This window comes from Cricetulus griseus, chromosome 2 (assembly GCF_003668045.3).
Source record: "Cricetulus griseus strain 17A/GY chromosome 2, alternate assembly CriGri-PICRH-1.0, whole genome shotgun sequence".
Lineage (NCBI taxonomy): Eukaryota > Metazoa > Chordata > Mammalia > Rodentia > Cricetidae > Cricetulus > Cricetulus griseus.
In genome coordinates, this window is record NC_048595.1 from 396,685,215 (window position 1) to 396,712,698 (window position 27,484).

Below are 27,484 nucleotides of genomic sequence, written 5' to 3' on the forward strand. Positions count from 1 at the left end.
GCGATTTAAAATTCACATTTGTTTCTTAACCCAAAAACCAAAGGACCATAGGGGCATAGTCGGGCTTCAGACATCTTGATATTCTTGGATTTGACTTAAAAGAAAATTCGGGATAAGAACAAGCTAGCCCACCACATCTAATTTTCTGTAGTACCAAAAGTGAGTCCTGCTGAGAGCTTTGCAGAACCGGGGGGTAAGCTCTGCTTAGGGCTCTGTGCATTTTAGACAATCAATCGTTTTGTGTGTTCCCAACACAGGAAGAGGTGTTTTTTGTTTTTTTGGTTTTTTTTTTTAAGATTTTGTTTATTTATTATGTATACAACATTCTGCTTCCATATATATCTGCACACCAGAAGAGGGCACCAGATCTCATAACGGATGGTTGTGAGCCACCATGTGGTTGCTGGGAATTGAACTCAGGACCTCTGGAAGAGCAGTTGGTGCTCTTAACCTTTGAGCCATCTCTCCAGCCCAGGAAGAGGTGAGGTGTTTTAAATGAGTGAAAAACAAATTCCGAATTCTAGAGGAGGGAACTGTCTAACTTTTAAAGTAGCTGTGGTAAAATATTATGCAAAAGCTGCATAAGGAAAGAGCAAAGGTTGGTTCTGCTAACAGTGCAGTGCGTCGTGGGAAGACAAGGCAGCAAGGACTTAGGGCAGCAGCTGGTCACATTGACTCTGCAGTAAGGAGAAAGAGCCACTATGCTCTTGTTTGTTTGTTTTTGTTTTTCCAGACACGGTTTCTCTGTGGCTTTGAAGGCTGTTCTGGAACTAGCTCTGTAGAGCAGACTGGTCTTGAACTCACAGAGATCCGCCTGCCTCTGCCTCCTGAGTGCTGGGATTAAAGGTGTGCACCACCACCGCCCGGCCACAAGTAAACTTTTAAATGCCTCGTGTGAGTTAACTTTCCAGTAACCCTCTGAAGGTAGGTATTTTGGAGACCTGTTGTAGAGAAAAGCAAAAGAGATGTCAAGGAGAGGTAGCCCAGGGACACAGAGCTGGTGACATAGTTTACCTCTGGGATTGAACACCAGGTTGTTATCCACTAAGACTATGACATCTGCAAATGAATTCACCTGGTGTGGAATTGTGGGTACCCTTTGCCTAATGTCATCACAGCCCTACCTTGCATTTGAGGATGACAATAGTGAGCTACTGGCTTAGACACAAGAAACTCAGGCCTTCTTCACACATCCCAGAAGCTGGATTTGGCTGTAGCAAAGCCCTGGAAGTAGTGAAAGAGCAATGGTTTCTGTGTTCCAGCATGTTTGCCTTACATCAAGTTTCTTCTTTTCATTGCAGATGACTTACCCAGGAAACGGTTACCTCAGCTATATAAACCACCCACTCCTGAGATGTTGGCATATCTTGATTTTAGTGTCTCCACAACCGGCATGCTTACAGGAGTGAAGGTAAAATGATTTCCCCATGTGCTGCTGAGATGCCAGCGAACAGACATGCCTGCTATTCCAGGGACCTCAGCTGTGCAGGCTAGCTGGCTGCACCAGAGACCAGTGGCTGGAGGGTTAAGTGTCCCAGCTATATTTAAATATGAGCACTGGATCTTCTAGAGAAAGTAATCCCAAACGATTTGCACTATAAAGTGTGTGCCTAATACACATGCTACAGATAGTAAGAGCTCTAGGTAAGGTCAGTGTGCAGCCACCCACTCAGGTCCTGTGAGACTGTCTGCTTAGTTTGTATTTAGGCTATAAAGTAGTACAGCTTACATGTCGTATGGAGAGTTTGGGGGCCGAAGCTGGTCAGAGCACTTGCTGTGCCTGTTGGGTGCCAGCTTTATCCTGTGTATGTCCCTTGCTTTGCAGATGTCCCACTCTGCAGTCAATGCTCTCTGTAGAGCCATCAAGCTCCAGTGTGAGTTGTACTCCTCTCGGCAGATTGCCATCTGCCTTGACCCGTACTGTGGACTTGGCTTTGCACTCTGGTGTCTCTGCAGGTAAGATGGAGAAGCCCAACTGTGGGTTTGGATCTGTGGCCATCTCATCCTTCCTTTTGTTTTCTTGGCTTTGTTAACTTTAGTAAAATGCTGCTGTTTCTAAAATGCAAGCATCTTGTTATGTATTTCTGTTTGTCTAGTTTTCTGTGTATTGCTTGTTTATTCTCCTCACTTAGCTTTTTGCCTCCCTCCTATAACATGGCACTGTTCCTGTTACCTGCTTTCTGTTCTGTCTTGTAATCCTAGTTTTAGAAGCAGAGCCAAATAGAAGGATGATTCTCAGATGAAGTATGACATGTTTGACAGCCAGGATGTACCCGCTAGGCTTGGCAGGAAGGGCATAGTGGTATGTAGTGACATCATGTGGCTGGAACGCAGCCGTTTGCCCTGACCAGATTGTTTCCTGAGGACTGGCAAGTCCCTGCTCTTTCCATTGCCTGCCAGGAAACCATATCTCAGGCCTGAATTTTCGCTTCCTGTACATACACCATGAATGATTCACAAGTGCCTATCACTCCTCCAGAATCTGCCTTCTATCTCCTTGTCTTCACTGGGGTAGGGCTGTCTGTCCATGGGTCCCAAAGCAGAATGTGGGTGTTATCTTCAACTTCCTATGCCAGTTACATGTAATACTCAGTTTAGTTGTTCCCATTACCTATCTATGTATTAAAGTCACTTCTGGGTCTTAGGAAAATTAGACAAGATCAAGAATGGAAATGCACACCTGAGAGGCGAAGGCAGGAGAATCATAAAGCAAGCGTGGTTGCATTAACAAGACCACACCTCACAAAGGAGAAATGGCGGCTGAGGAGACAAATCAGTGGCTAAGAGCACTTGCTACTCTTGAAAAAGAAGTTTTCAGGAGGCTGGAGAGATGGCTCAGAGGTTAAAAGCACTGACTGCTCTTCCAGAGATCCTGAGTTCAATTCCCAGCAACCACATGGTGGCTCACAACCATCTATAATGAGATCTGGTGCCCTCTTCTGGTCTGCAGGCATACACGCAGACAGAGAGCGTTGTATACATAATAAATAAAATCTTTAAAAAAAAAAAAAAAAAAAAAAGACGTTTTCAGTTCCCAGCACGCATAACTGTCTGTGGCTCCAGTTCCAAGATATGTGATGCTGTCTTCTGACTTCCACAAGCACACACATGATACACTTACATACATTCAAGCCAAATACTCATTTACATAAAATAAAAATAGCTGGGCTTGAGAGATGGCTCAGACTTTAAAGGCTAGACTCACAACCAAGAAAAATACATCCAGGAGGTGGTAGCACACACCTTTAATCCTAGCACTGGGAAGACAAAAGCAGGTGGATCTTGTGAGTTTGAGGCCAGCTGATCTACAAGAGCTAGTTCCAGGACAGTCTCCAAAGCTACACAGAGAAACCCTGCCTGGAAAAACAAAACAAAAAACAATAAACAAAGCAACAGAACAAGATATGATGGCTGCTCCTGTGATTCTAGGACTTGGAGATTAAATTGGAAGGCTGACTATGAGTTCAAGGTCTCCTATTGTGGGCTAGTGGGGTAATTACATGTTTATACCCTGGCAAATTACCCGTTTTACATGGAAGAAAAAAAGCTAATCAGGTCTTCTCTGAACTGAATTGACCCAGATCCCAACTATGGTATTACTGAACTCTTGGTGACCCTGGGTTTAGAGGATTAGACTTCATGGCTGTGGATCTTTCTGTTTTGTCCTGCTACACTGTTGGGATCCAACCCTTACCATCCCAGTCTCTGTAGCCCCCTGTAACCATCTCCCATCCTTTAGTGGTTCCTACTCCATGCTGGTTTCATAAGAACTTTGAACCACACTTCATGTGGCAGCTGAGACCTTTCACGATCGCTCCAGCCCTCCTGGCCTCACTCCCTCTGTGCACCATACTTCTCTGTCTACATACATGCTGCCCCTCTGCCTTCCCACCTTGACCCTACTTCTAGACACTTTCAACTTAGAGAAACACCCCCACGCCCCACTTTGTCAGTTTGAGTGGCTTGTCTTTATCCTGTGCTCTCGACTTGTCCTGTGAATTTGTTAGTGCAGTTACCATAGCCTGCTTTGTTTTGTGGTCATGTGTCTTGTGAGTCATGCAGGAATCAGATGAATTGGTCAGCCTTGTACCCAGTATGGTGCTCTATTGTCTCTCTCCTGCCAGTGCTCTAGGATGCTGAGAGTGAGTGCATGTCAGCTCTCCACTTTTTCTTTGCAGCGTCTATTCTGGTCACCAGTCCATCTTGATTCCTCCTCTGGAGCTGGAGAACAACCTTTTCCTCTGGCTTGCCACGGTCAACCAGTACAAGATAAGGGACACCTTCTGCTCCTACTCAGTGATGGAGCTTTGCACTAAAGGGCTGGGGAACCAAGTGGAGGTGCTAAAGGTGAGGAGCAGACACAAATGTGACGTCCTAAGACTGGGCAGGGCCAGTCTTAGACACAGACCAGACCAGCCACAGAGCATACTAGCCACAGACCCAACCCCAGCTACACCTATAGACCCAATCATAGCCACAGCCACAGCCACAGCCATAGCTACAGAGCAGGCCAGCCACAGCCCACACCTTGAGATTTTAGATTAAACAAGAAAGACATGAAGTAGAGTGGAGCAGGCCTCCTCATGGGTGATTGTACTGAGATGTTTGGCATTTCCTTTCTGTAGCTGCTTTTCTCCATGTCTGGGCTGAGAAAGTAGCTATTTGCTTTTCCTGACAAGAAGGGATCTTCCTAACCATATTTCTGACACCAATGTCTTCCAGACCCGAGGGATCAACCTCTCCTGCATCAGGACCTGTGTGGTGGTAGCAGAGGAGCGACCCCGCATCACCCTCCAGCAGTCCTTCTCCAAGCTCTTTAAAGACATTGGTCTGTCCCCTCGAGCTGTCAGCACCACTTTCGGAGCCAGAGTCAATGTAGCCATATGTTTACAGGTAACGCCATGAAATGGTTCTTGCTGTTAGTGGTTCTCTGAGACAGTCTCAAACGCAAGGCAATCTTCCTGTCCTAGTCTTCTGAGAGCTAAGAATGGCGGGGGCACATGCGCGCGTGCACGCGCACGCACACACACACACACACAGAGGACTATGAGGCTCCATAGTGGGGACTTGAAGGCCACACTGCTCTATTTACTTATTGTGGAATTTTAGGCTTTTATTTCACCTGCTCTGTGTCTCCTTATGTTGTCTATAACATGGCACTTTTGTTTGCCCCAGGGTTGGCCTGCAGGTCCACAGGTTACTAGGAAAGTGCTGAGACAAGAACAGCCATTAGGCTCCATTGTAAACCTTTCTCCTAGTATGGAGTATTCTGGGAGACTCTCTGAGTCCTGTTTGCAATTTTATTAATATATAGTATACAGCCTTCTTTTTTTCTTTGTAGTCTATGCTTTTCCGATCTCTCTCTCCATATCTCTCCAATATTGGACATAAATTTACAGCTAGAGCAATAAGACAACAGGTTCCAAATCTTTGTCTTAGTCACTGTTCAATTGCTGTGAAGAGGCACAATGACCACTCATAAAAGAAAGCATCTAATTGTTTTTTTTTTTTTTTTCCCCCTGAGACAGGGTTTCCCTGTTTAGCCCTGGCTGTCCTAGAACTCGCTTTGTAGACCAGGCTGCCCTCAAACACAAGAGATCCACCTGAGTACTGGGACTAAAGGCGTGCACCACCCCTGCTAAGCTAAAATACAGCCATCTTTTTTTCCCCCTATCTTCTATATCTTTTTCCTTTTAAAAACATTCCTGTATTGAAAAAACTAAAAACAGAAACATACCTGTATCTCTCCTTTTTTGCCTTGCTGTTCTTGGTGGGTCCAGTACAGCCTGTGTTTATGCTGCTTGGAGGCTTATGAAGCAAGTGAGTGAGGCATGGTCAGAGTGAAAGAAGGTGCCAAGACTTTGATGTCTCCTGGCACCGACACCATGTTCAGGTGGCTTGTGGAAGTGTCATGATACTTTCCTGTGGAGTCCCTTTGTGCCCCTTGCTCTCATCCGTTTTGGCATGGTGGCTTCTCTCATCCCTGCTCTGAGCCCTGCTCAGGTAAACCCCCCTGAGTTTGGTGCTATTTTAGTGCATCAGAGACATCTAAGAGGACTTAGCTCAAGGCTCCCCCACCTGCTGGCTTTGCCTTTGTCTTACGTGGTGGAAGAAAAAGTGAGAGTGAATCTTTCAGGGGACCCTCCACCTCACATCTGTGTGATGTGATACACAGGGGTAGGTCATTCAGGGCTTAAATAAATATTGTGCTGGTTTGTTCTTTTCCAGGGAACCTCGGGGCCCGATCCAACAACTGTGTATGTAGACCTGAAGTCACTGAGACATGACAGGTACAGTGAGCAAAGAGCTCAGCCTCAGGGTCATCACCCCTCATCCTCTTCACATTTAGATTTTGAGTGGTGATACAGGAAGGGAAAGGATTCATGTCTATTCATAAATGGTAGAGTGTTTGCTCATACAAAGAAAGCTTTAATTTTCACAGTTGCTTCATTGGTGTTTGGGGTTTTGGGTTATTTTTCCACTGAAAGGGGTAGATTAGGATTTGAAACACCAGTTTGTTATGTAGCCTAAGCTGACCTCAAATTTACAGTCATTTTCCTGCCTCTGATGCTGCTAGATTACAGGTACATGGACCATGCCTGGCTTCCTCCATTGTTCTATAAATATAGTTCTAAAATATAATCTTAGTTCCTAGCTATATAAAAATCCTTTTGTGGGGCTGGGTGTGGTGGTACATGCATTTAATCCCAGCATTCAGGGTCAGAGACAGGTGTATTTCTGTGGGTTTCAGGCCAGCCTGGACTACAGAGTGAGTTCCGGGACAGCCAGAGCTTCTAAGGAGTCCCTGGCTAAATTTAGAAGAAAAAAATAGTGTCTTTACTCCGCAGTTTAAAAACAAAGATGGGACAGATAAGATAAATGAGGCAGGACAGGATCTTTGAAACAACACTTATCTGACTCCAGAATTTGTAAAGCTGAGATTTTTAGCTTTGTCCCTGTGCACACTGCTGAGATACTGAGCCCTTTGCACACCAGGCTAGTGGCTGGTCTCTAGGATATCCAGGTAGACTCCAGGCTGCACTGTGGTGGTTGGTTTGTGTGTGTGCGTATGTGTGTGTCTGTGTCTGTGTGTGTGTCTGTGTAGACCAGGTGTTGTTACTCAGGTCCTCAGGCATCACATACTTTGTTTTGTGAGACCAGGCTCTCTCTGAGGCCTGTGGCTTACCGATTCTGCTAAGCTGGCTAGCTCCATGGAGATGCTGGTCTCCATCTCCCAGCACTCGATCATAAGCATGTCCCAGCACGTGTGGCTTCTTTGCTGATGCTGAGGATGGCACTCATGTCCTCCTGCTTGGGCAGCATTCTGCCCTCTTCTCTGAAGATTTCACCATGCCTGGCACATTTGTGGTTCTCACAATGGAGCTGCTACTGAAACCTAGCACATGAACTCCCTCAACAAAATCCGCCTGACATATAGCATCAAGGGTATAGTAAAGTCCTGCTCTGCTGGGCACAGAAGATGCCAGTTAGAGGCCTTGGGGAGACAGCTCCAGTGGTGAGCCCAGTTTTAGCAGGACTATACATTAACTGCTGTTCCTCTGCAGGGTTCGTCTTGTGGAGCGGGGTGCCCCCCAGAGCCTCCTGCTCTCTGAGTCTGGAAAGGTACTCTCTTCTACCAGCTGCTGGGGGAGGGTGGGCCGGAGGCAGAGGCCAGAACCCTGAGCTAGGGGTAAGCCACAATCTCACCTTAGTGGATGGCTTAATTTATGGTCATTAAGACAGATGTGGATTTGTTTCCATATTGTTTAAACACCACGGCCTGCCTTTCTTACTGATGAGCCAGAAAAATGGAGTATTCATTGTACACAAGTGCATAGCTAAACAGCACCTAAACAGAGCCAGTTCTGTCTAAACCCTGAAGGTGGAAGGCGAGTCAGGATGGAGAAGCAGGGCCGGCTGTGGGAGACCCAGCACACCAGGAAGCAGAGCAGCTGTTCTTCTGCATGAAGCAGCTGCTCCTAGCACCACTTCATCCCCCATCCCCTCCATCCACAGCATCTCCCCCACTCACATTGTCTAGACAGAGGACAGGACTGTGACAACATTTCAGGTTCCTCCTAGGAATCCTGAGGCACAGACAGAAGAGAAAAATCAAAATAGATCTTGCTTAATCTATCCAGCAGATGTCACCCCAGAGGAAACTGACTGCAGTGTTTCTGCTGTGTGAACTGCTTGTGTGGGCTGTGCCATTAACTGCCCATGTCTGCAGTTGGGTGCACACGGCCTCAAGAATGCCACGTCGTGAGGGCAGGTTGAGGCTCCAGAGAACTATGCTTTCATCCCTTCCTCCAAGTTTAGATAATTAAGCCTTGGTAGGGTTTAGAGACCCGAGCTAACAATTTCAATGGGGTGAGACAGGTGGTCAGAATGGCTGGCTAGCCCACCTGTCTTTTTGCCCGAAAAGGTCCTTGTACATACTAAGCAAGCAGCTTACTGCTGAGCTACACTCCTGGCCCAGGATACATACATCTTCTGGAAAGTCCTGAGCTGTCTGCTCAGCCAGCACTTAGTTTCTTTTCCCTTCTGAAGATGGAAATGTGACCTCTCTTGAAATGCCAGGCTGTGAGGTCTTTCTCTCTGTTTTCACTACTGCAGCTCTCCAGCTCAGCCCATGCTGACTATGGTGTGGTCTTCAGGTGCTCTCCCCCTACTGTTTTATCTTTGGAAAGGGTTTACCCAAAAGGATACCAGAATCTCATTGTTGTGGCTCTGGGCAGAAGTTTCTCATTCTCTGAAGAGGTGACATCCTAAACCTGCTTTTGGTGGAGAGTGGAACTTACAGGATCCCAACCAATATGAGGAAGATTGACCAAACAGAAAAACAAAAACAAAAAACAGAAAACAAACAGAAAAGTGCATCAGGGCCTCTTGAGTGATGGCAGCTCCTACCATTTCTAGTTCCTAGAGATAAAGGTCTAGGTCTAGAGGTCATTGGTTGTTTTGCAGGGTTGGGGGTTGAAGCCAGACCTCAGGCATGCTAGATAGGCCTCTGCCAATAGGTGAAGCCACAGCCAGAGCTAGGAGCTTTGACTGACTGAGCATTTGTGTTCCCCTTTTGATTCTTAGATCTTACCTGGAGTAAAAGTAGTTATTGTTAATCCGGAGACCAAAGGACCTGTGGGAGACTCTCACCTGGGTGAGGTAGGTGTGAATCTCATGTTCACTCTGAAATTGGTGGCCAAAATTTTAAGGACCACACACTAGAAGCCAACAGAACTAGACTGACCTCCATTCCATCTGCTGGGAATAGCTATTTTTCCTGGAAAGCTGTGATGGAAAGGTACAAAAGGAGGAGGCTGAGAATGAAACCAAGATTGGGTAGAAATAGTCTCAGATTTGTTCACTGCCATTCCCTTAGCTGAAAGCAAACCAGCTAAATGCTACCTCTTCCCATCTAGGAAGGGCTGGAACCAAGAGGAGCCACATGTATACATTTTTAAATTCACATAAATGTTATAGTCCAAAATTTATGATTTTAATATGACAATCCTCAGGGCTGGAGAGATGGCTCAGAGGTTAAGAGCTGACTGCTCTTCCAGAGGTCCTGAGTTCAATTCCCAGCATCCACGTGGTGGTTTACAACCATCTGTAATGAGAACTGGTGCCCTCTTCTGGCCAGCAGGCATTCATGCAGGCAGAGCACTTGTGTACATAATCAATCAATCAATCAATCAATCAATAAGAAAATCCTCTTGCCGGGTGTTGGTGACGCACGCCTTTAATCCCAGCACTCAGGAGGCAGAGGCAGTCTTGGAAGCGTAGATGCCAGAGAGCCGCTTCTACCACCATATTAGTCACTGTTCTGTTCCTGGGCAGAGACACTGGGACTGTGGCAACTATTATAAGAAAATACATTGAACTGGGGGCTTGCTTACAGTTTTAGAAGTTTAGTCCAGCCGGGTGGTGATGGCACACACCTTTAATCCCAGAACTCAGGAGGCAGAGACAGGGGGATCTCTGTGAGTTCGAGGCCACCCTGGTCTACAGAGTGAGTTCCCGGACAAGCTCCAAAGCTACAGAGAAACCCTGTCTCAAACAACAACAACAACAAAAAGTTCATTATCATCATGGCAGGGAGCATGGGTGCATACAGGCAGGCACTAGAATAGTAGCTGAAAGCTACAACCTGATCTGTAGGCAGAGAGGGGGAGAGAAAGAGAGAGAAAGACTGACTCTAAGCTTGATGTGGGCTTTTGAAACCTCAGAGTCCACCCCCAGTGACACACTTCCTCCAACAAAGCCATATCTCCTGATCCTTCTAATCCTTTAAATAGAGCCACTCCCTGGTGATGAAGCAGTCAGATGTAAGAGCCTATGGGTGCCATTCTCATTGATATCACCACAGCAAGTTACCAGCTATCAAGGGAGGGCAGGCTGCTTGCTTTCTTCCCCAGACCTGTTTCTTCACCTTTAATAATGACAACATGCACCACACATAAGAGGTAGAAATTTTGATAGTTACATGAATTACACCTAGACTTACAATGCACCAAAGCAGGCTGTCTCTCAAGTTTCCAACAGATCCAGTGGTGGCTGCTACTATCATAGTTGTCAGCTCTTGGCCTGTCTGTATTGTGAACTCAAGTGTCCTGTGGTGTTATCCCCAAGAGCCTTGTGCCATGGTTACACCAGCAGTGTAGTAACCGTGCCTTAGTGCTTTTGTGGGACTCTGGAAGCCAGTCAGAAATGAACCCGGCAAGGCAGTGCAGCCTAGTGGTCAGGAGCACGGCTTCTGGTGCTAACCACCGGGGTAGGAGCTCCTTTCTAGTCCTGCATCTTAGAGGAACTTGTAGACTTTTCTTTCTACCTGTATAGTGAGAATAAAGTGGTGTGGCTATGAGCCTGCTCTGTGTGTCACAGCTGATGAAGATCAGGCCACTGAAGTCTGGCAGAGAGTAAATGCTGGCAGATGTCATCTACACAGTGTTGTGATTGTGTTGTTAATATGAAAATGAGATTTAAAAAAAATAGTCTGTCCCAGAAGAATTGAACTGATGTCATCATGTTTCCTTTTTTTGTAGATCTGGGTGAATAGCCCCCATACAGCCAGTGGCTACTATACCATCTATGATAGTGAGACTCTTCAAGCTGATCATTTCAATACCCGCCTGAGCTTCGGAGATGCTGCACAGACTCTCTGGGCACGGACAGGATACCTTGGTTTTGTCCGCAGAACTGAGCTCACAGCAGCCACTGGAGGTAACTTCCACCCCTGTTCTCTTCCCAGCTAGCCTTTTCCACCCTGCTGTGAAATGTAGAGTTCCCTCCGCATCCCTTGAGCACATAATAGAGTCACATTCACTTTACCCTCTGAGGTAAAGGTTACTTCAAGTGTCTGGAAGAGAAGCCCTTAAGACTGCCACAGGATCATCATAGAACAGGGTGCTAGAGCAGCTTGTGACCCTAGTGATGTTCCTGGGACTACCCCAGGCAGAGCAGAGCTCCCTTAGGGCTGACACTGACCTGAACAAGCATGAGACAGCTTTTTCTTCCTTCTGCTCTTCTACCCTGGCATACCATTTTGAGTTCAGGAGAAACGGAAACATAGAAACCTCTTCTCTCACTAAAGGGGAGTTGGTTCTTTTTTTATTTTATTTTAATAGTCTTACTACATATCCCTGGCTGGGCTCAAACTCACAGAGATCCATCCATCTCTGCCTTTGGAGTGCTGGGATTAGAGGTGTGTGCTACCATGCTTGGCCTGGGAGTTGTTTCTCAAGTGGATCCAAGCCTGCTTTGTTGGCAGCACTCTCGCAGAGGATTCCCTTATGTCATCTTCTGCCCTGCTGACCATCACAGCTCCTCTGTTGTCCTCCGTCACACATTCTTTCTCACTGGTATTGGTAGCCACTGCAGAATTCTCAACTCCAGCTATATTTGCACACTGAAGAATTGATCCTGAAAACACCATGGGCTGTAAAGGCCTCAGCTAGACCATTTCTCCTTAGCTGAGCAGTGTGTATCATTTCTCCATGTTTCATGGGGAAGCCTCTGTCACCAGGGCAATGAGAGCTGTGGTCCCTAGCCAGGTGACTGTGAGCAGTCACTCCGCCTGTTCTGAAGAGTCAGAGCATGGTGTCCTCTGCCATGGAAATGTGCGCTTGAGTGATGTGCACTCAATGCTGGCCCGTAGAAAAACATCATTACTCGACTGCTGCTGTGTTTCTGCTGTTATTTCATCATCAGAGATCTACTCTTACTAGAAAATATTGCAAAAGCCTTCTATGTACTTGCTGGGTTGAATCTGGTCGGAATGCTCTCGGTGCTCTGCAGTATGGAAACTGTGGTGCATGGCTGCTGCCCCTCTGACTCAGGTCCTCCCCGCTTCCCCTCCCCCAGCTAATTCTTGTTCATTTGTCAAAGCTCAGCCATGGCTAAGCTCTCTTCAAATGCTTGCTTGGGGCTAATGAGTGTCCCCAACTCCTCAGAGTTCAGGTCTACCCATGCCTGTCTTTCACTTAACTTGCTACAGAAGAATTCCTGTTTGTATCTTCCCCAGATAGGTCTTTAAAAAAATACTTTTAGTTATTGACCTAATTATTATATGTGTATATGCTCAAGCATAAGATGGGGGAGGGGCCAGAGAGAGAGAGAGAGAGCGCGCACGCGAGTGCAGGTGTGTATTAGAGGACAGAGGACACTTTGCAGGGCTGGGCATTCCTTCCACTGCATATGTCTTGTTGACAAGTTCCTTCATCTGCTGAGCCATCTTACCAGCCCCCATTTAGGTGTTCAGAGCAAGACCTGTGTTTTATCACTTGTGTCTCACTAGCACTTAGCACAATTCCTGTCATGTAATAGTAATAATAGTGGCTACTTCTTAGCATCTAATAATATGCCACTTGCCATGTCAACTGTGTTTGTTTTAATTTGGGACTGGTGAAATGGCTCAGCTGTTAGAGGATTTGCAGATTTTCCCGAGTACCCAGGTTCAATTCCCAGCACTCACATCAAGGGGTTTACAACTACTTCTTCTGGACTCTTAGGGCACGTACAAACATACAGATACATGTGTACACACAATTAAAAAGTAAAATCTTACTGAGTGGTGGTGGCTCATGACTTTAATCCCAGGGGAGGTAGAGGCAGGTAGATTTCTGTCAGCTCCAGGCCATCCTAGTCTACAGCGTTAGTTCCAGGACAGCTAGGGCTGTTACACAGAGAAACCCTGTCTCCAAAAAAACAAAAGATCTTAAAACTTGTTTGTATTGCCGGGTGTTGGTGGCACACACCTTTAATCCCAGCACTGAGAGGCAGAGGCAGGCGGATTGCTGTGAGTTCGAGGCTAGCCTAGTCTCCAGAGCGAATGCCAGGATAGGCTCCAAAGCTACACAGAGAAACCCTGTCTCGAAAAACCAAATAATAATAATAATAATAATAATAATAATAATAATAATAATAATAATAATAATAATTGTGTGTGTTTATACATACTACCACACAGATGTGGAGGTCAAAGGACAACTCTGTTTAGTCAGTTCTTTCCTTCCACCTTTATATAGAGTCTTTATGTGGAACTTATCTACCAAGTGACTTCTCCAATCCAAACTAAACAACATACTCCTTACAGCAGCAACTTAGCCTTACTTCTGTCTCATAGAGCAAACAACCGAGCTCAGGACCTTATGGAATTTTTTTTTTTTTTTTGGTTTTTGGTTTTTCGAGACAGGTTTCTCTGTGGCTTTGGAGGCTGTCCTGGAACTAGCTCTTGTAGACCAGGCTGGTCTTGAACTCACAGAGATCCGCCTGCCTCTGCCTCCCGAGTGCTGGGATTAAAGGTGTGGCCCGACCTTATGGAATTTGTCCAGAGACATAGACAGCTGACTGGAGACATCAATCCTGTACTCTTAATGCCAACACTTTATGATGTTTAGCAGGTGTATGAATCCTGTTTCTGTTCCTTCTTTCAGAACGTCATGACGCCTTATATGTGGTGGGAGCACTGGATGAGACACTGGAGCTTCGAGGATTACGATACCATCCGATTGATATAGAGACCTCCGTGTCCCGAGTCCACAGGAGCATTGCTGAATGGTAATTTCCCCATACCACTTACTCCCACGTTAGCTTTAGTGATGATGAAAATTGATCTGGTTAATGACCCATTTGTTTCAATCCCACCTACCCTTGTGGAACACCTTCAAGAGTAAGGAAATATGTAAATCACCTTCCATCTTGGTTGCATGGTCCACTATGATCATTAAAGCCTGTTCACCAGAACCAAAAAGGCTTTGTAGCCACTAGGGAATATGGTGGGACGCTGTGGGAGTGAGTCAGTTTATAAGGGCAGACTTTCATAAGTAGAAGAATTAGCAGATCACTTGCCTCTAGGAAGTCAGTATAATGTAGTAGAAATAACTCTGACTTTACGCTCAAAAGACCCAGTTTAGAGGCTCACCCTGGGCCTGTTTGGTGGCCCAGTAAGTAAGGTGTTTACCATCCAGCCTGGTAACTTGAGTACAGTTTCCAGAACTCATATGTAGAAGGAAAGAACCAACTCCAACAAGTTGTCCTCTGACCACACATGTGGGCTGTAGTATACACACATGATTTCTCTCGCATGTATAATAAATAAATGATTAAAAAATGACTAATGATAAAGGCTCACCTCTCCAAACATCCTTGTGCCTCCTGATCACCACAAGATAAATCAGCATGTGTGTTTTACACGGTCAGCAGGAAGCAGGTGAAAAGGATGGGGTTACCATCTCAGCTGATTCTCTCATCACAGGGATATCCAGGGATTAGCCAACCTCATACTGATAGAAATTTCATTAAAATTAAAAATGGGTTTCACCTACTAGTTTTCATTCCGGGTTTTTTGTTTTTAACGTGTGTGTGTGTGTGTGTGTGTGTGTGTGTGTGTGTGTGTGTGTGTATGCCACATGTACAAAAGTACCCATGGAGTCCAGAAGAGGATGTAGGATCACGTGCAGCTGGACTTGCATGCGGTTATGTGCCACCAAACATAGTACTGGAATCAGAGCTCCCATCTTATACAAGAGCAGCTAGTGCTCTAACCACTGGGCCATCTCCTGAGCACCTCATTCTTGGCTTTGTTTGTTTTGAGACAGGGTCTGTCTCTGTAGCACTAGCGGTCCTGGAACTCCCTTTGTAGACCAGGCTAGCCTTAAAATCACAGCAATCCACCTGCCTTTGCCTCACAAGTGTTTTTCTGGGTTCTTAATGATAGAGAATGCCTACTGTTTCTTCTCTGTTTAACTCCTGTGTCCTTCTCCAGCATACCCCCTGTTGCATAGCCAGGTTTCTATGATAGGTGCTCATGCTTTCCAAATACTGCTTCGTCTAAAAATGTTTTTGCTGGGCATGGCAGCACTGAGGAGGCTGACACAGGCACATCTACAGTTGTAGACCAGCCTGGGCTACCCAAGGAAGGGTCCTGCCTCAGATGACCACACAGAAAAGGCTCTTCTGGGTTGCCTGGGTCAGATCCTCTCTTCAGACCTAAACATGGTTGATCAAAGCAAGAACAGCTTTACATGAGGAAACTTTGCTAAAACATGTAGGGACATTGGTGCTATAACTGATTTTAGATATTCGACTTTATTACAACCATATATTACTTACAGCTATCTTTAATGTTTGGATACTTTTAAAAATTGTTTAGCATTGTGTATCCAAAGCCAGCTTATACTTTCTGATGTAGAAATATGCTCAGTGAAAAGTATGTCTACCTCACAGTACTTTTACACAATGGATAACATTTAACACTGCAAGCAACAGACATTGTGTTCAAGAAAGTTTAAGAGACCCTATGTAAGACAAAAGACACTGACGTTGAAGAGTAAATGGAAAGGACACCTGGCTATCTTTACCTTCTGTAAAGACTGAGTCTCAGAACAAGGGACAGGTGCACAATTAGGAGTCACTGCCTCTCCCACCTCTGAAGCTGTGATCACCTGTGTTGATTCTCTCTTTCCTGGACAGCTGCTTTGCTCTTCCACCCAGTCCCAAACTATTAGGTATGTGTGTCCTCATTCCAGGCAGTCCCACTCTGAGACTCTGAGAAAATGCTGGAAGGCTCAGCTAGTCAGCTGTTGATATACATGGTTGCTGCCTCTGACTGACATCCAGGAGTAAAGAGAGTTCATAGGGAATGGGTGTAAGTCTCAGAAGATAGCACAAAAGACCAGAGCCAGCGAGTTGCTGAAAGGTAAAGGCACTTGCTGCCAAGCCTGATGACCTGAATGGAATCCCGAGAACCCAAATGTGGAAGGAGAGAACTGACTCCCGAGTTATTCTCTGACCTCTGCACACCCCATGTGCATGTATCCTCTCCACAATGAATACAAAAGAAATATTTTAAAGATGAGGAAGCTGGAGAGATAGCTTACCAGTCAGGAGCAATTGCTGCTTTTGCAGAGGACATAGGTTCTGTTCTCAACACCCACATAGTAGCTTACAACCATCTGGAACTCTAGTTCCCGGGGACCCAACATTGTCTTCTGACCTCCTCGGGCCCTGCATGTACATGGAGCACTTATGTACGTTCAGGGGAACACATACTCGTCAAATCAAAATAGTATTTTTAACGGATGAATGTTAACCGAATGTCATTGGATTTCAGTGCCGTGTTCACATGGACCAACTTGCTCGTGGTGGTTGTGGAGCTGTGTGGCTCTGAGCAGGAAGCCCTGGACCTGGTTCCTCTCGTGACCAATGTGGTCCTAGAAGAGCATTACCTCATCGTTGGCGTTGTGGTTGTGGTGGACCCAGGGGTGATCCCCATCAACTCCAGAGGAGAGAAGCAGAGGATGCACCTCCGAGACAGCTTCCTGGCCGACCAGTTAGACCCTATCTATGTGGCTTATAACATGTAGCCAGCCCTGTGGGGACCATCCTAAGGATCAGAGAGACCGAAGCCCCATGGCTAAGAGCAGGCTTGCAGCTGACGTGAAGATGGCTCCCGTGTAGCCTTCATCTCATCCTGTGGGATTCTGCAGTCACAGAACACCCAGGAAAGGGAATTTTGTGGGTGCAACGAAAACATGTTAACAGTATGTCAGACCTGAGCTCTGGCGTCTGCGACAGCAGGTTACTAAAGCAGTTACATGCATGTTGCATTTTCCTCATCTGGTATAAATAACTGTATTTTTACCTGATGTTTTAAACTTTTGTAAGGGAGTTTAATGAATTCACATGAGGGGTAATCTGAGTCCCACAGTGCCCCACTCTGTACTGTATTTTGCCATTTAACTGTAGGCAGGTATTCTGCAGGGTTTCTTAACATGAAACTACCAAGCTTGAGTCAGCCCATAGTCAAATCAGATAACCCACGTGAGAGCTGCTGTATGTGTCTAATTCTCAGTTATAAACATCTGACCAGTGCTTCAGCGTGTAAATAAGAGTGCGCATAACTCAACTAAGGAACCAAGCAATCAGCTTGCCTAACTGCAGCCCGAGTAGCTGAGCTTCTGCTGGGGTTGTGTGTTGGAACCAGCTGGCCCAGCAGTGCAGCGCCTCCTGTCTGTGGGGGTGTTCTGCACTAAAGCTGCCTGTGCTTTTAAAGCTTATATTCCTAGAATTAGCTTGAGCTTCTAAGGATTCTTCAACCTATTCCTCTGAGCTGAAAAAAAAAAAATCTTGTGTCAGAATTTTAGAGGTAGCTAAGAGTCATCAGTTCCGAACCTACTGTACGGAACTGTGGTAGTTCACTCAGGCCAGTGTTGAAACTTTTTTGCATTTAGAGTGACTACTGAGAATTGTGAAGTTCTGCTTTTTCCATGCTCTGTGTCTGCAGGTTACATATAGAGCTCCCCCCACCCCTGAAAACTGAGGAGTGAGCTCTGTCCTCTCATGCCTCGGGGGCGAACGCTAGGCTGGGAGTATCTGTGGGCCACATGTGCACATCCTAACACTTACCAGTCTGGGCTGCCAGAATAGCCAGGCTCCTTGGAAACAGGGAAGTCTGATGTATGCAAGAAACTCTTTTGAAATAACTGGTGCCTGGCCACACTCAGTGTGGGACTGAGTTTGGCCTCTGGCTCAGTTTCCTTCCTTTGGTCTGAAGCTTCATGTATTTGAATATAGTTAAATTTTATTATTTTTTTCTTACAGAAATATTTTTAAAAATTAAAGAAAACTTCAAGTGAAAAAGAATGAACCTGTTAAATCAGAATGGTTCTCTTTGACCCGTTCTGGTCTACTGTGTAAATATTTATTTAGACTATTTTGATAATACATATTATTTACCCCACTGTAACATCCTGTAAACTAAATGTGTTTTTAAGCAATTTGTAAGACTTGTAATTACCCTAAAAATATGGTTTATTAAGCAAAGACCAGACTCTTCATCAGGGCAGCACTCCTGGGCTGCCTTCAGTCTCATGACTCAGCCACTATGGTCCTTTCTACTTACCCTCTTGCTCCACAGAAGGAAGCCCTCCAAGCAGAATTCCACTTCAGAGCCTTTGCATTTTGGGATAGGATTGGTTTGTATTTGATGAGGGAGGTGTTGGGGTATACAGGAAAGGGGTGCCACCTCCTGGGCAGAGTAACATCCAATTCAGGGGGCACTTCTTCTGCAAAGGAAAACAGCCTACTTATTTTGGAAGTCTTAAAATGGTTTTGCCGTGATCCTTTTTTGAGACAGGGTTTTTCCACTTAGCCCAGGCTGGCCTTGAATTCCACTCCCCAACCCCTCACCGCCCCCCCACCCCCCCCACTCCCATGCTGGGATTACAGACATAGGTAAACTCTTAAACAGTAGGTGATGCTTCCCTAAGAAAAGCAGGGGCCTGGGTAATAAGCATTCTATGTCAACAATATGCAAGTTCTAAGGAAAAAAACAAAAAAACAAAAAACAAAAAAACTGCAGACCAATCTATCTTGAATGGTAACTCTTACAAATGGAAATTATTAACTTGGTGTCACCAGCTAGGGACACATTGTCTGCAATAAATGTGATGTGAGCCACATCTGTAATTTAAACTTTTCTAATAACTTTTTTTTTTTTTTTTTTTTTGGTTTTTCAAGACAGGGTTTCTCTGTGTGGCTTTGGAGCCTATCCTGGCACTTGCTCTGGAGACCAGGCTGGCCTCAAACTCACAGTAATCCACCTGCCTCTGCCTCCCTAGTGCTGGGATTAAAGGCATGTGCCACCAACGCCTGGCTAATAACTACTTTTTAAAAGAGGTTTCAGTGTGTGACCCTAACTGCTTACTCCTTACATAGACCGGGCTGGTGACATACTCACAGAGAACTTCCTGCTTCTGCCTCCTCAGTGCTGGGATTAAATGTGTGTGCCACTATCCCATCTGAACACATCTTTTAAACATTTTTTAAAGCATATGGTATTGATTTTAATACATTTACCAAAAGTACTATTACTTTGATATGAAATTATTGAATTTTTTAAATTTTAGAAATCCTATGTGTATTAAATACATTTTAGTTCAGACTAGCCACTTCAGGTCTCTGGCCAAATGTGGCTAGTGACCATCATATTGGAGCGTGCAGCCCTGTCCTCACTCCTTCAAGCACACAACTCTAGCCAGTTCATTTCACTGTGGCCAGCTCCCAGCGCTTGGGGTTATTAAGGAGTTGTCATCTCCGGGTCATCTTTTCTAAAACAATGCTGGTGTGGAACACAGGACCTATGGTAAGCAAACGCTCTACCACTAAGCTCATCCCACATAGCCCAGGATGGCCCGGAACCTCTGGTCTTCTGTCCTGTGTGTTCTGAGTGTTGAGACTGCAGCAGACACCTCCATGCCTTGCCTCAGGCCTCTAGTTTTTTTTTTCACCCTTTATGATAATGACTACCCCACCCTTGCTCTGGGCCCATCCCCTAAAGCCAGACCATACTAGTGGCAGAACTAAAGCTGAGAGTGGTCTCTGGGGGGAGCCTCATCAGTCCACCTCCCTCCTTGATGGGGTTTGTGATAGACCCCTGAAACAGACCTTAATCTCAGACTTGGCTTTGTTGTGTTCTTTAAGAGGAGTTTCTCTGATGGCATCATGTTTCTGGCTCTTTCCACATTTAATGGAAACTTCATGGTTGAATTGACCATGAAAGCAGCCCTTCAAGTCCATCATTTACAAATCAAAAACGGCCTGCAGCCCTTCCTGACCACTGAATATGGGAGGCTAGGCTGAGATTAAACCCCTGTCTTAGTTACACAAAAGAAAACTTTTTGTTCCTTCCTTATTTTTTATTTTGTGTGTTTGTGCATGTGTAATAGGGTTTTACTGTATAGCCCGGGCTGGCCTCAAACTTGATGCTCTTGCCTCAACCTTCCAGTGCTGAAATTACAGGCTTGTGCAACCAGCCACACCTGGCAAGAGATATCTGTGAACCTTTGGCCCTCAGGAGAATGACTGAGATAGATTGGGGAGTTCTTCCAGCTGCACACATACCATCCCATGCACCTGAGCCCTCAGAATGCCCACCATGCACACAGAGGCCCATTCTCCCCAGTACCAAGTCCTTCCAGTGTGTGGTTGTGTTGGCTTAGCTGCAGAGGACTATAACCTGTCTCCTCCTCACTTTAGTTCCTGGGCAGTGCTTGCTTAATGTTCTCCTGGAATCCCAAGGGCCTGAGGCCTTAGGCTCCTGTTAAGGTCTCTGCCCCAGGCATGGTGCTCAATATCGTAGCCAAATAAGTTACTTTCCTTGAATATCCAGGAATTTTAAATTAAAGCAATGGGGACTTACCACCTTACCCTGGAACTCCAATGTAACTGCCTTAGTGTTCCCCTGTGTTGTCGTCTTTGATGTAAAACCCAGAGCATCTGGAGCCAGAGGCTGCAGTTCTCCATATGCACAGTAGCCTTTGCCTTCACTCAATAGTCCTGACTTAGGCTGGTGTAGATGGGCCATGAGATTTGTCCTGAGGAAGAGACTGCAAAGACATGTGAAGTTTTTTAGTCCTAAATGCTGTTTTGTTTACTTTCTGTCGAGAGGATATTTACCCCTGTCAAATTCAAACTATAGTACTGTGTAATTATGTATAAAGGTTTTTTATTTATTTGAAATAGATTAGATATACATTTTTAAATTTAACATCTGGCTGGACAGTGTTCTATTAACTCATTGAATGTGTTTCCTTTGTCTTGTGTTAATAAATATTGATGCTTGATTGTGTTTAATTCTTCATGCACTGGGTGGGGCGTGTGTGCGTGCGTGCATGTGTGTGTGTGCGTGCGCGCGCGTTGTTGTTGTTGTTGTTGTTGTTGTTGTTGGGATGGAACCCCAGGTCTCCTGGAGACTCAGCATTCACTCTAGCACTCAGCCACACCCCCTCTTTCTGGGACCTTCAGAACATGGCTTCAGACCATAAGATGGGAAGGTCACAGCTTGGTTCAAGGAGAGAGTGAACTCCAGAGCTGTGCAGTTGAAGGAGGCGGGGTCAAGGAACAGCAGTGTCACTTTGCAAACCAAGAAAGCACTTGTCAGAAATTTTCTTATTTAACCTTGGGAATCTTTTTCCAAATTTCATTGCTTTTGAAAAATAATTGGGTCTCTCTCTCCCTCTCTCTCTTTCAAGACAGGGTTTCTCTGTGTAGCCTGGCTGTCCTGAAACTCACTTTTTAGAACAGGCTGGCCTTGAACTCACAGAATCACCTGCCTCTGCCTCCTGAGTGCTGGGATTAAAGGTGTGCACCACCACCACCACCTAGCTTGGTTTTTTTTTTTTTTTCTTAATATCTTTTACTAGTTCTTTGTGTATTTGTTTTGCTTGATGTATGTAAGTATGTATACTGAATGCATGCCTGAGGATGCCAAACGGCACTGAATCCCATGGAACTGGAGTTACAGATGTTTGTGGGCACTGGGAACCAAGCCTGAGTCCTCTGCAAGAGCAAGTGTTCTTACTGACAAGCTGTCTGTCTCCAGCCCCTTGCTTTTTTTTTTTTTTTTTTTTCTCAATGTTACATTTGTATTATTTTGTTGGACATTGAGGGGAACTTGCTATGGTACCTGTGGAGATGTCATGGACAACTTGCAGGAGTTAGTTCTCTTTGTGCCATGGGGCCCTAGGAATCCAACACAGGTCCTCAGACTTGGCTGCAAGCAACTCTACCCACTTGGCCCAGTTGTCAGGATTTCTCAGAATAAAATGTCCAGTTTCTTCCCTCTGAGCCTATGGTATGTGTGGTTTTAAGACCTAGGTTGCAGGCAGTGTCTTCTGCTTTGAGTTGTGAGTTCCAGCCTTCCTGGATGTGAAGATTCATTTGTTCTAGCATTTCCTGGTCTCAAGAAACCTGAAGGGAGCCATTCAAATTGTTCACAGACATTGAAGCTCTTCTTTGCAGTATGGACCAAGCTATTTTGGCATTGAGCCTTCTCCCCAGTTTAACAGTTATCAAGTGCTGCCCACCAAGCACAGACATTGTCCTAAGAGTTATGAAGTCTGTGCCTTCAGGGAGATGCAGAGACAGGAAGGACCAGCTGGAGGACATCATCTGAACTTAGGTTAGATCTATTTTTTTTTTTTTCATATAGCCCAGGCTGGCCTCAAAACACATCATGATCCTACTGCCTCAGCCTCTGAAGTTCTGGGATTAGAGGTGAAAGTTACCTTACCATGTCTGACCTGACAAGTGGGCATGGTGATGCACGCTTAGATCCTAGCACCAGGGAAGCAGAAGCAGTAGGATCAGGAGTTCAAGTTTGTCCTCAGCTACATACCCAGTTCAATCTAGCCTGCTGCGTTATGTGAGACCCTGTCTCAACATGCTGTATATTTTGGGAACTGAGTCATTAGAATTGCTATGATGTGGATATGTGAACCTTTAAATTATATATATATAATTATATATGTGTGTGTGTGTGTGTGTGACTCCTCTGGAGCTGGAATTAAGGGGGTTGTAAGGCACCTTAGGTGGGTGCTGGGAACTGAACTGAGAGCCTCTGTGAGAGCAGTGCATGCTCTAAACCACCAAACCATCTTTCAAGCACAACTCGGGTAAGAATAAGGAGACTCACATGTGTTACATCCATTTAATTACTAACTAGGAATGATGAGGGGTTGGGCAAACAGGCATTTAGGATGGGAAGGCCACCTACCAGAGAAAAACAAACACAAAGCAAGAGTAGGTGGAGAGACAGCTCCGCTATTCAGAGAACTTGTCCTTGCAGAACTATTCCTAGCACCCACATGCCCTCTGGGCACCCCGCTGGGAAAGGGCTGGAGAGATGCCAGTTAAGAGCAGTGACTGTTCTTCCAGAGGTCCTGAGTTAAATTCTCAGCAACCACATGGTTGGGAGAAGTCTGCTTCGGCACGTCCCATTTTAATGGCACACAGTTTTTTACTTTATCTACTTTTTTGTCCTTGTTTTTGGTTTTTCTAGACAGGGTTGCTCTGTGTAGCTTTGGCGGTCTTGGAACTCACTCTATAGTCCAGGTTGTCTCTGCCTCCCAAGTGCTGGGATTAAAGGCGTGCGCCACCACCGCTCAGCCTAAAACAGCCTCTTAATAGGACAACTTTAAGCCGGGCGTTGGTGGCGCACGCCACTTGGGAGGCAGAGGCAGGCCGATCTCTGTGAGTTCGAGACCAACCTGGTCTACAAGAGCTAGTTCCAGGACAGCCTCCAAAGCCACAGAGAAACCCTGTCTTGAAAAACCAAAAAAAAAAAAAAAAAAAAAAAAGACAACTTTAAACTTCTTGCTAGGGAAGCAAGCCCAGGCCCTCATCCATACTAGCGAAGTGCTCTACTACTGATCTTCCCAGGCCCCACGTTCCCTTTGATCCTGCTGCCTCCACCTCCGCCCACAGCTCCTATGATGCTATCCCGAGGACTGGAAAAAAAAATCAAATAAAAGCTTCCCAACGTTCCTTAGCCTCGCAGCGTACGGAGCAGTGCTGGTCAAGGTCATGGACCTCAACGCCGCCAGAACGCTTAGAGCAAGTAGCTGAGCTCCAGCTGGAGGGCGGGCGAGCAGCACCAGCGAAAGCGCTCGGTTTCCCGAGCGAGCACACGCCACCCGCGCGCTCGCTCCCGAGGCTCGCCAAGATGGCGGCGTGCCACGTGAGCACGCGATGACGCAGCACGCCGGCCCACGCAGGCCCCGCCCCTCCCTCCCTCCCCAGCCCCCTGGCTGCCGCCGATCATGCCGCCAGAGACGCCCCTCGCGGCCGGGAAACGGTAACCCGGGACGGTTGGCTCTCGTTACCCCGCTTCTCTCCGCCCCGCCGACCCCAGGGAGAAGCGCCAGCCCGCCGCCGTCTGCGGCTGCGACGCGAAGAGCGAAGTCGGCGCCGCCTGGGACGGGGGAGTGGAAGTTCCCGCCCCGGGCAGCGGCCAGGCGGCTCCGCAGGTAAGTGGGGGCGGCGGGGAGCGGGGCGGCCCGAACGGGAGCGCGGTGACGGCGGGGAGGGACGCGGTGGCGGCCACGCGCTGGCCGGGGGTCGCGCGCGGCTGGCCGGTGGGGGAGGGGCGCGGGGGTGGGACGGGCCGCGCGCTTCCGGCCGCGCGCCTCCCGGCCGAGCGCTGCGCGAGCGTTGGGCTCGCGGGAAACAGGAGCCGCGAGTTCCGCCAAGCTCTCGGCCGCGACTCTCTCGGCCCACGCCGCGTCTCCGGGCGCGTAGGCGGGAGGAAGAGCCGGGGGCGGCCCGCACCAGGCTGCAGGCACCGGGTCCTCAGGCTCCCCCCGCTACCTCGACCACGGGGAAACCGAGGCCACCCGCCTTGCGGCGGGACGCGGTGCTTTGCCGTTCTTCCGGGTGTCTCCCAGCTGGCCGCTTAAGTTGTAGTAGAAAACTCAGTGTCTCGGTAGCTGCTCTTTCTATTTTTGAGGCGGGATTTGTTAAGTAGAGTTACTGGTGCAGGGCTTCTAGACGTATTCGCCTTTATGGTAGCTTTTGTGTGTGTTTGTTTTTTTCGAGACAGGGTTTCTCTGTACCTTTGGAGCTTGTCCTGGAACTCGCTCTATAGACCAGGTTGGCCCCGAACTCACAGAGATCCGCCTGCCTCTGCCTCCCGACTTGGGATGCAGAGGCAGGCGGATCTCTGAATTTGAGGCCACAACGAGTTCCACGACAGCCAAGGCTACTCAAAGAGAAAACCCCGTCTGAGGCGGGGGATGGGGACGACGAACAAAAAGATCTATTTATTACGAGGTATGTTGCAGACGCCTTTTGTCCCTCTGCTACCTTCGTAAGGTTACATTCACCGCCTGCGTGCAAGTGACTGAAGAGACCAGAGGTTGTCAGATCTGAACTGCAATTAGAGGTTGTGTGGTTCTAAGCATTGTGGCTGTTCAGATCGGATGGAAAAATATTCTGGCAATCCGGAGCCAAAGAATACCACAGGTCACAGTAAGCGTAGCAGCTTACAGCCCTGCTCCAGGAAAAAGTTGTTAACTTCTGCTCCATTCCAGGGAAGGAAGGTCTCATCCAACCCTCATTCAAGAGGTTTATTAGGAAGGACGAATCCAGGAGAATGGCTGCCCTCTGCCATAGCCACAAGCTCAACAGACACAGGGTTTATATAAGGCTTTTTAGCGCCCCCCCCCCCAAGTTTTTCCAGGATGGGGATTGGTCAGATTTCTATCTCTGAGCTCATATTGGCTAGATGTCCTGCTCAGGGATTGGTTAGTTTTCTGCACAGGTTCAGGGTCAAATTTGTCTCTGGTTTCGGGGCCAAAGTGTGTTTCTTTCACTGGTCCTTTTTAGTCGTTTGGCTCTAATTTTAGGTCCAGGGTGTATTTCTTTCACTGGCTCTTATTCCAGGGACCAAAGTGTGTTTCTTTGGCTGTCCCTTTTCCCTACAGTGGGTGCTGGGAACTGGTCCTGTGTAAGAGCAGAAAGGGCTCTTAACCGCTGAGCCATCTCTACAGCCTAGTGTTAGCTTGTCTGGCCTCATACTGTGTTCCCAACTGGTCTTAAATTCTTTGTGGTTCAGTTTGGCCTAGAACCCCCAGCAGTCCTGCCTTGAAAAGCATTCGGACCCTAGTCTTCAAGGGCCTCTTGACAGCATAGATGTAGTAGGAATCTTTTAAAATTGGCCTCACCTGTGATAAGTTTGTATAGGATTTATGATCGCAAAATACATTTATCCCAGAAGTTGGTTGTCAGTAGATGTTTTGTTTAAAATGCTAGTTGCCCCACTTTACGGTCTACACATAGAGTTTCATCTCCATTAGATTGTAGCTAAGTGGAAGAGTGTTTGCCTAGCATGCTTTATACTCCGCACTTGGAAACAAATCAGGAAACTGGATATCCTAAACTTGAATGTGACAGCTCCTAAATAGTGTGTGTAGTTCTTGATTGTTTGGTCTACAGGACTGTGATAGTAAATAGCACCAGAAGATGGTTGTCATGTCAAAACAAAACAAAACAAACCCTGACATGAGTTCAGTGAATTTCCAGTTCTCACATAGGATTATGTCTCAAGTTTTCCTGTGCCTCAGTTGCCCTGTTTCTGTACCTGGGGTGGAGTGCCATTATTTCCTCAGTTCTAATTAGATACATCTAAGTGAGCAGGTGGTTTTGTTACAGTGTTAAATGTGAAGATTGTGCTGTGTAGGGAAGGGATGTACTTAACTTCCTTTCTGGTGGAGAGAGAGAAAAAGGAATAAAAAGGCCAGTTTGGTCTACGAGCAAGTTGTAGGACAGCCAAAGCTATAGAGAAACCCTGTCTTGAAGGGAAGGAAAAACATACCAGGATATACAGTCAGCTTCTAGACTAGTTGAGGGGAGGTCATCCTGTAGGTTTGCCTGGAAGAAGTCTTAGAAGTCCTCAGGAGGAAGGGGAATAAATTGTGTTTGTAGTATAGGAAATCACATGAATGAAAGCCTCAAGGTAAGTCATGGAGATGAGGAGTGGCTCCCTGACCCCAAACTTAGCACAATATTGTTAAAATACTGTATTTGATACTTGCTGTTGGTCCATGACATCTCTGCTGGCCACTGAGCACACATAAATCTGTTTAAAACTTGGAGAAATAGCCTGCCTGGCAAACACAACTCATTGTTAAATAATCTAGAGAGATTGCCAGACAAGGGAACCTTATTAAGACAGATAAGGGTGGTAATGTGAGGGTATGACTGGAATAGAGGCATGTGTAATACATTCACCACAAAAACAAAGATCTTATCTTGGAATCTTAGGAAGTCCCCATCTGCAGAATTTGTTCAACGACCCTTGCGTTGGGCTAGGGGTGTAGTTTAGATAACCTAGTCTGTAGAGGCCCTGGGTGTGATAGCAAGTTATGTATGTATAAAACTGTCTAGGAGAGCCAGGCATTGGTGGCACACGCCTTTAATCCCAGCACTGGGGAGGCAGAGGCAGGCGGATTTCTATGAGTTCGAGGTCAGCCTGGTCTCCAGTGTGAGTGCCAGAGTGCCAGGATAGGCTCCAGAAACCAAAAACACAGAAACCAAAACCAAAACAAAACAACAACCAAAAATAAACTGCCTAGGAGAGGTGCTCTGGGAGGTGGAGACAGAAGGATCAGAAGTTCAAGAAAGGCCATCCTCTGTTACATAGCAAGTT

The 27,484-nt window shown here is 46.5% G+C and overlaps 2 protein-coding genes across 5 annotated transcripts in view; both read left to right on the top strand.

The window, feature by feature from the left end:
* Dip2b (disco interacting protein 2 homolog B) overlaps positions 1–21,122 on the top strand; it is a 190,604-nt gene extending 169,482 nt beyond the window's left edge. For 2 of the 3 annotated variants that reach the window (XM_027396571.2, XM_027396570.2), the window contains 10 exons: positions 1,302–1,411; positions 1,826–1,956; positions 4,179–4,347; positions 4,723–4,893; positions 6,229–6,290; positions 7,566–7,623; positions 9,088–9,162; positions 11,043–11,220; positions 13,932–14,055; positions 16,610–16,862. In XM_027396571.2, coding sequence (XP_027252372.1) covers positions 1,302–1,411; positions 1,826–1,956; positions 4,179–4,347; positions 4,723–4,893; positions 6,229–6,290; positions 7,566–7,623; positions 9,088–9,162; positions 11,043–11,220; positions 13,932–14,055; positions 16,610–16,862 — 1,331 coding nt within the window. Of the gene's footprint in view, positions 1–1,301; positions 1,412–1,825; positions 1,957–4,178; positions 4,348–4,722; positions 4,894–6,228; positions 6,291–7,565; positions 7,624–9,087; positions 9,163–11,042; positions 11,221–13,931; positions 14,056–16,609 lie in introns of all 3 variants that reach the window. The other variant, XM_027396569.2, reaches the window with a different exon arrangement.
* A 2,929-nt stretch (positions 21,123–24,051) lies between these two features.
* Atf1 (activating transcription factor 1) overlaps positions 24,052–27,484 on the top strand; it is a 36,896-nt gene continuing 33,463 nt past the window's right edge. Inside the window, exon 1 of one of the 2 annotated variants that reach the window (XM_027396572.2) lies at positions 24,052–24,305. The gene's annotated coding sequence lies outside the window, so the exon portion shown is untranslated. The remainder of the gene's footprint in view (positions 24,306–27,484) is intronic. The other variant, XM_035440871.1, reaches the window with a different exon arrangement.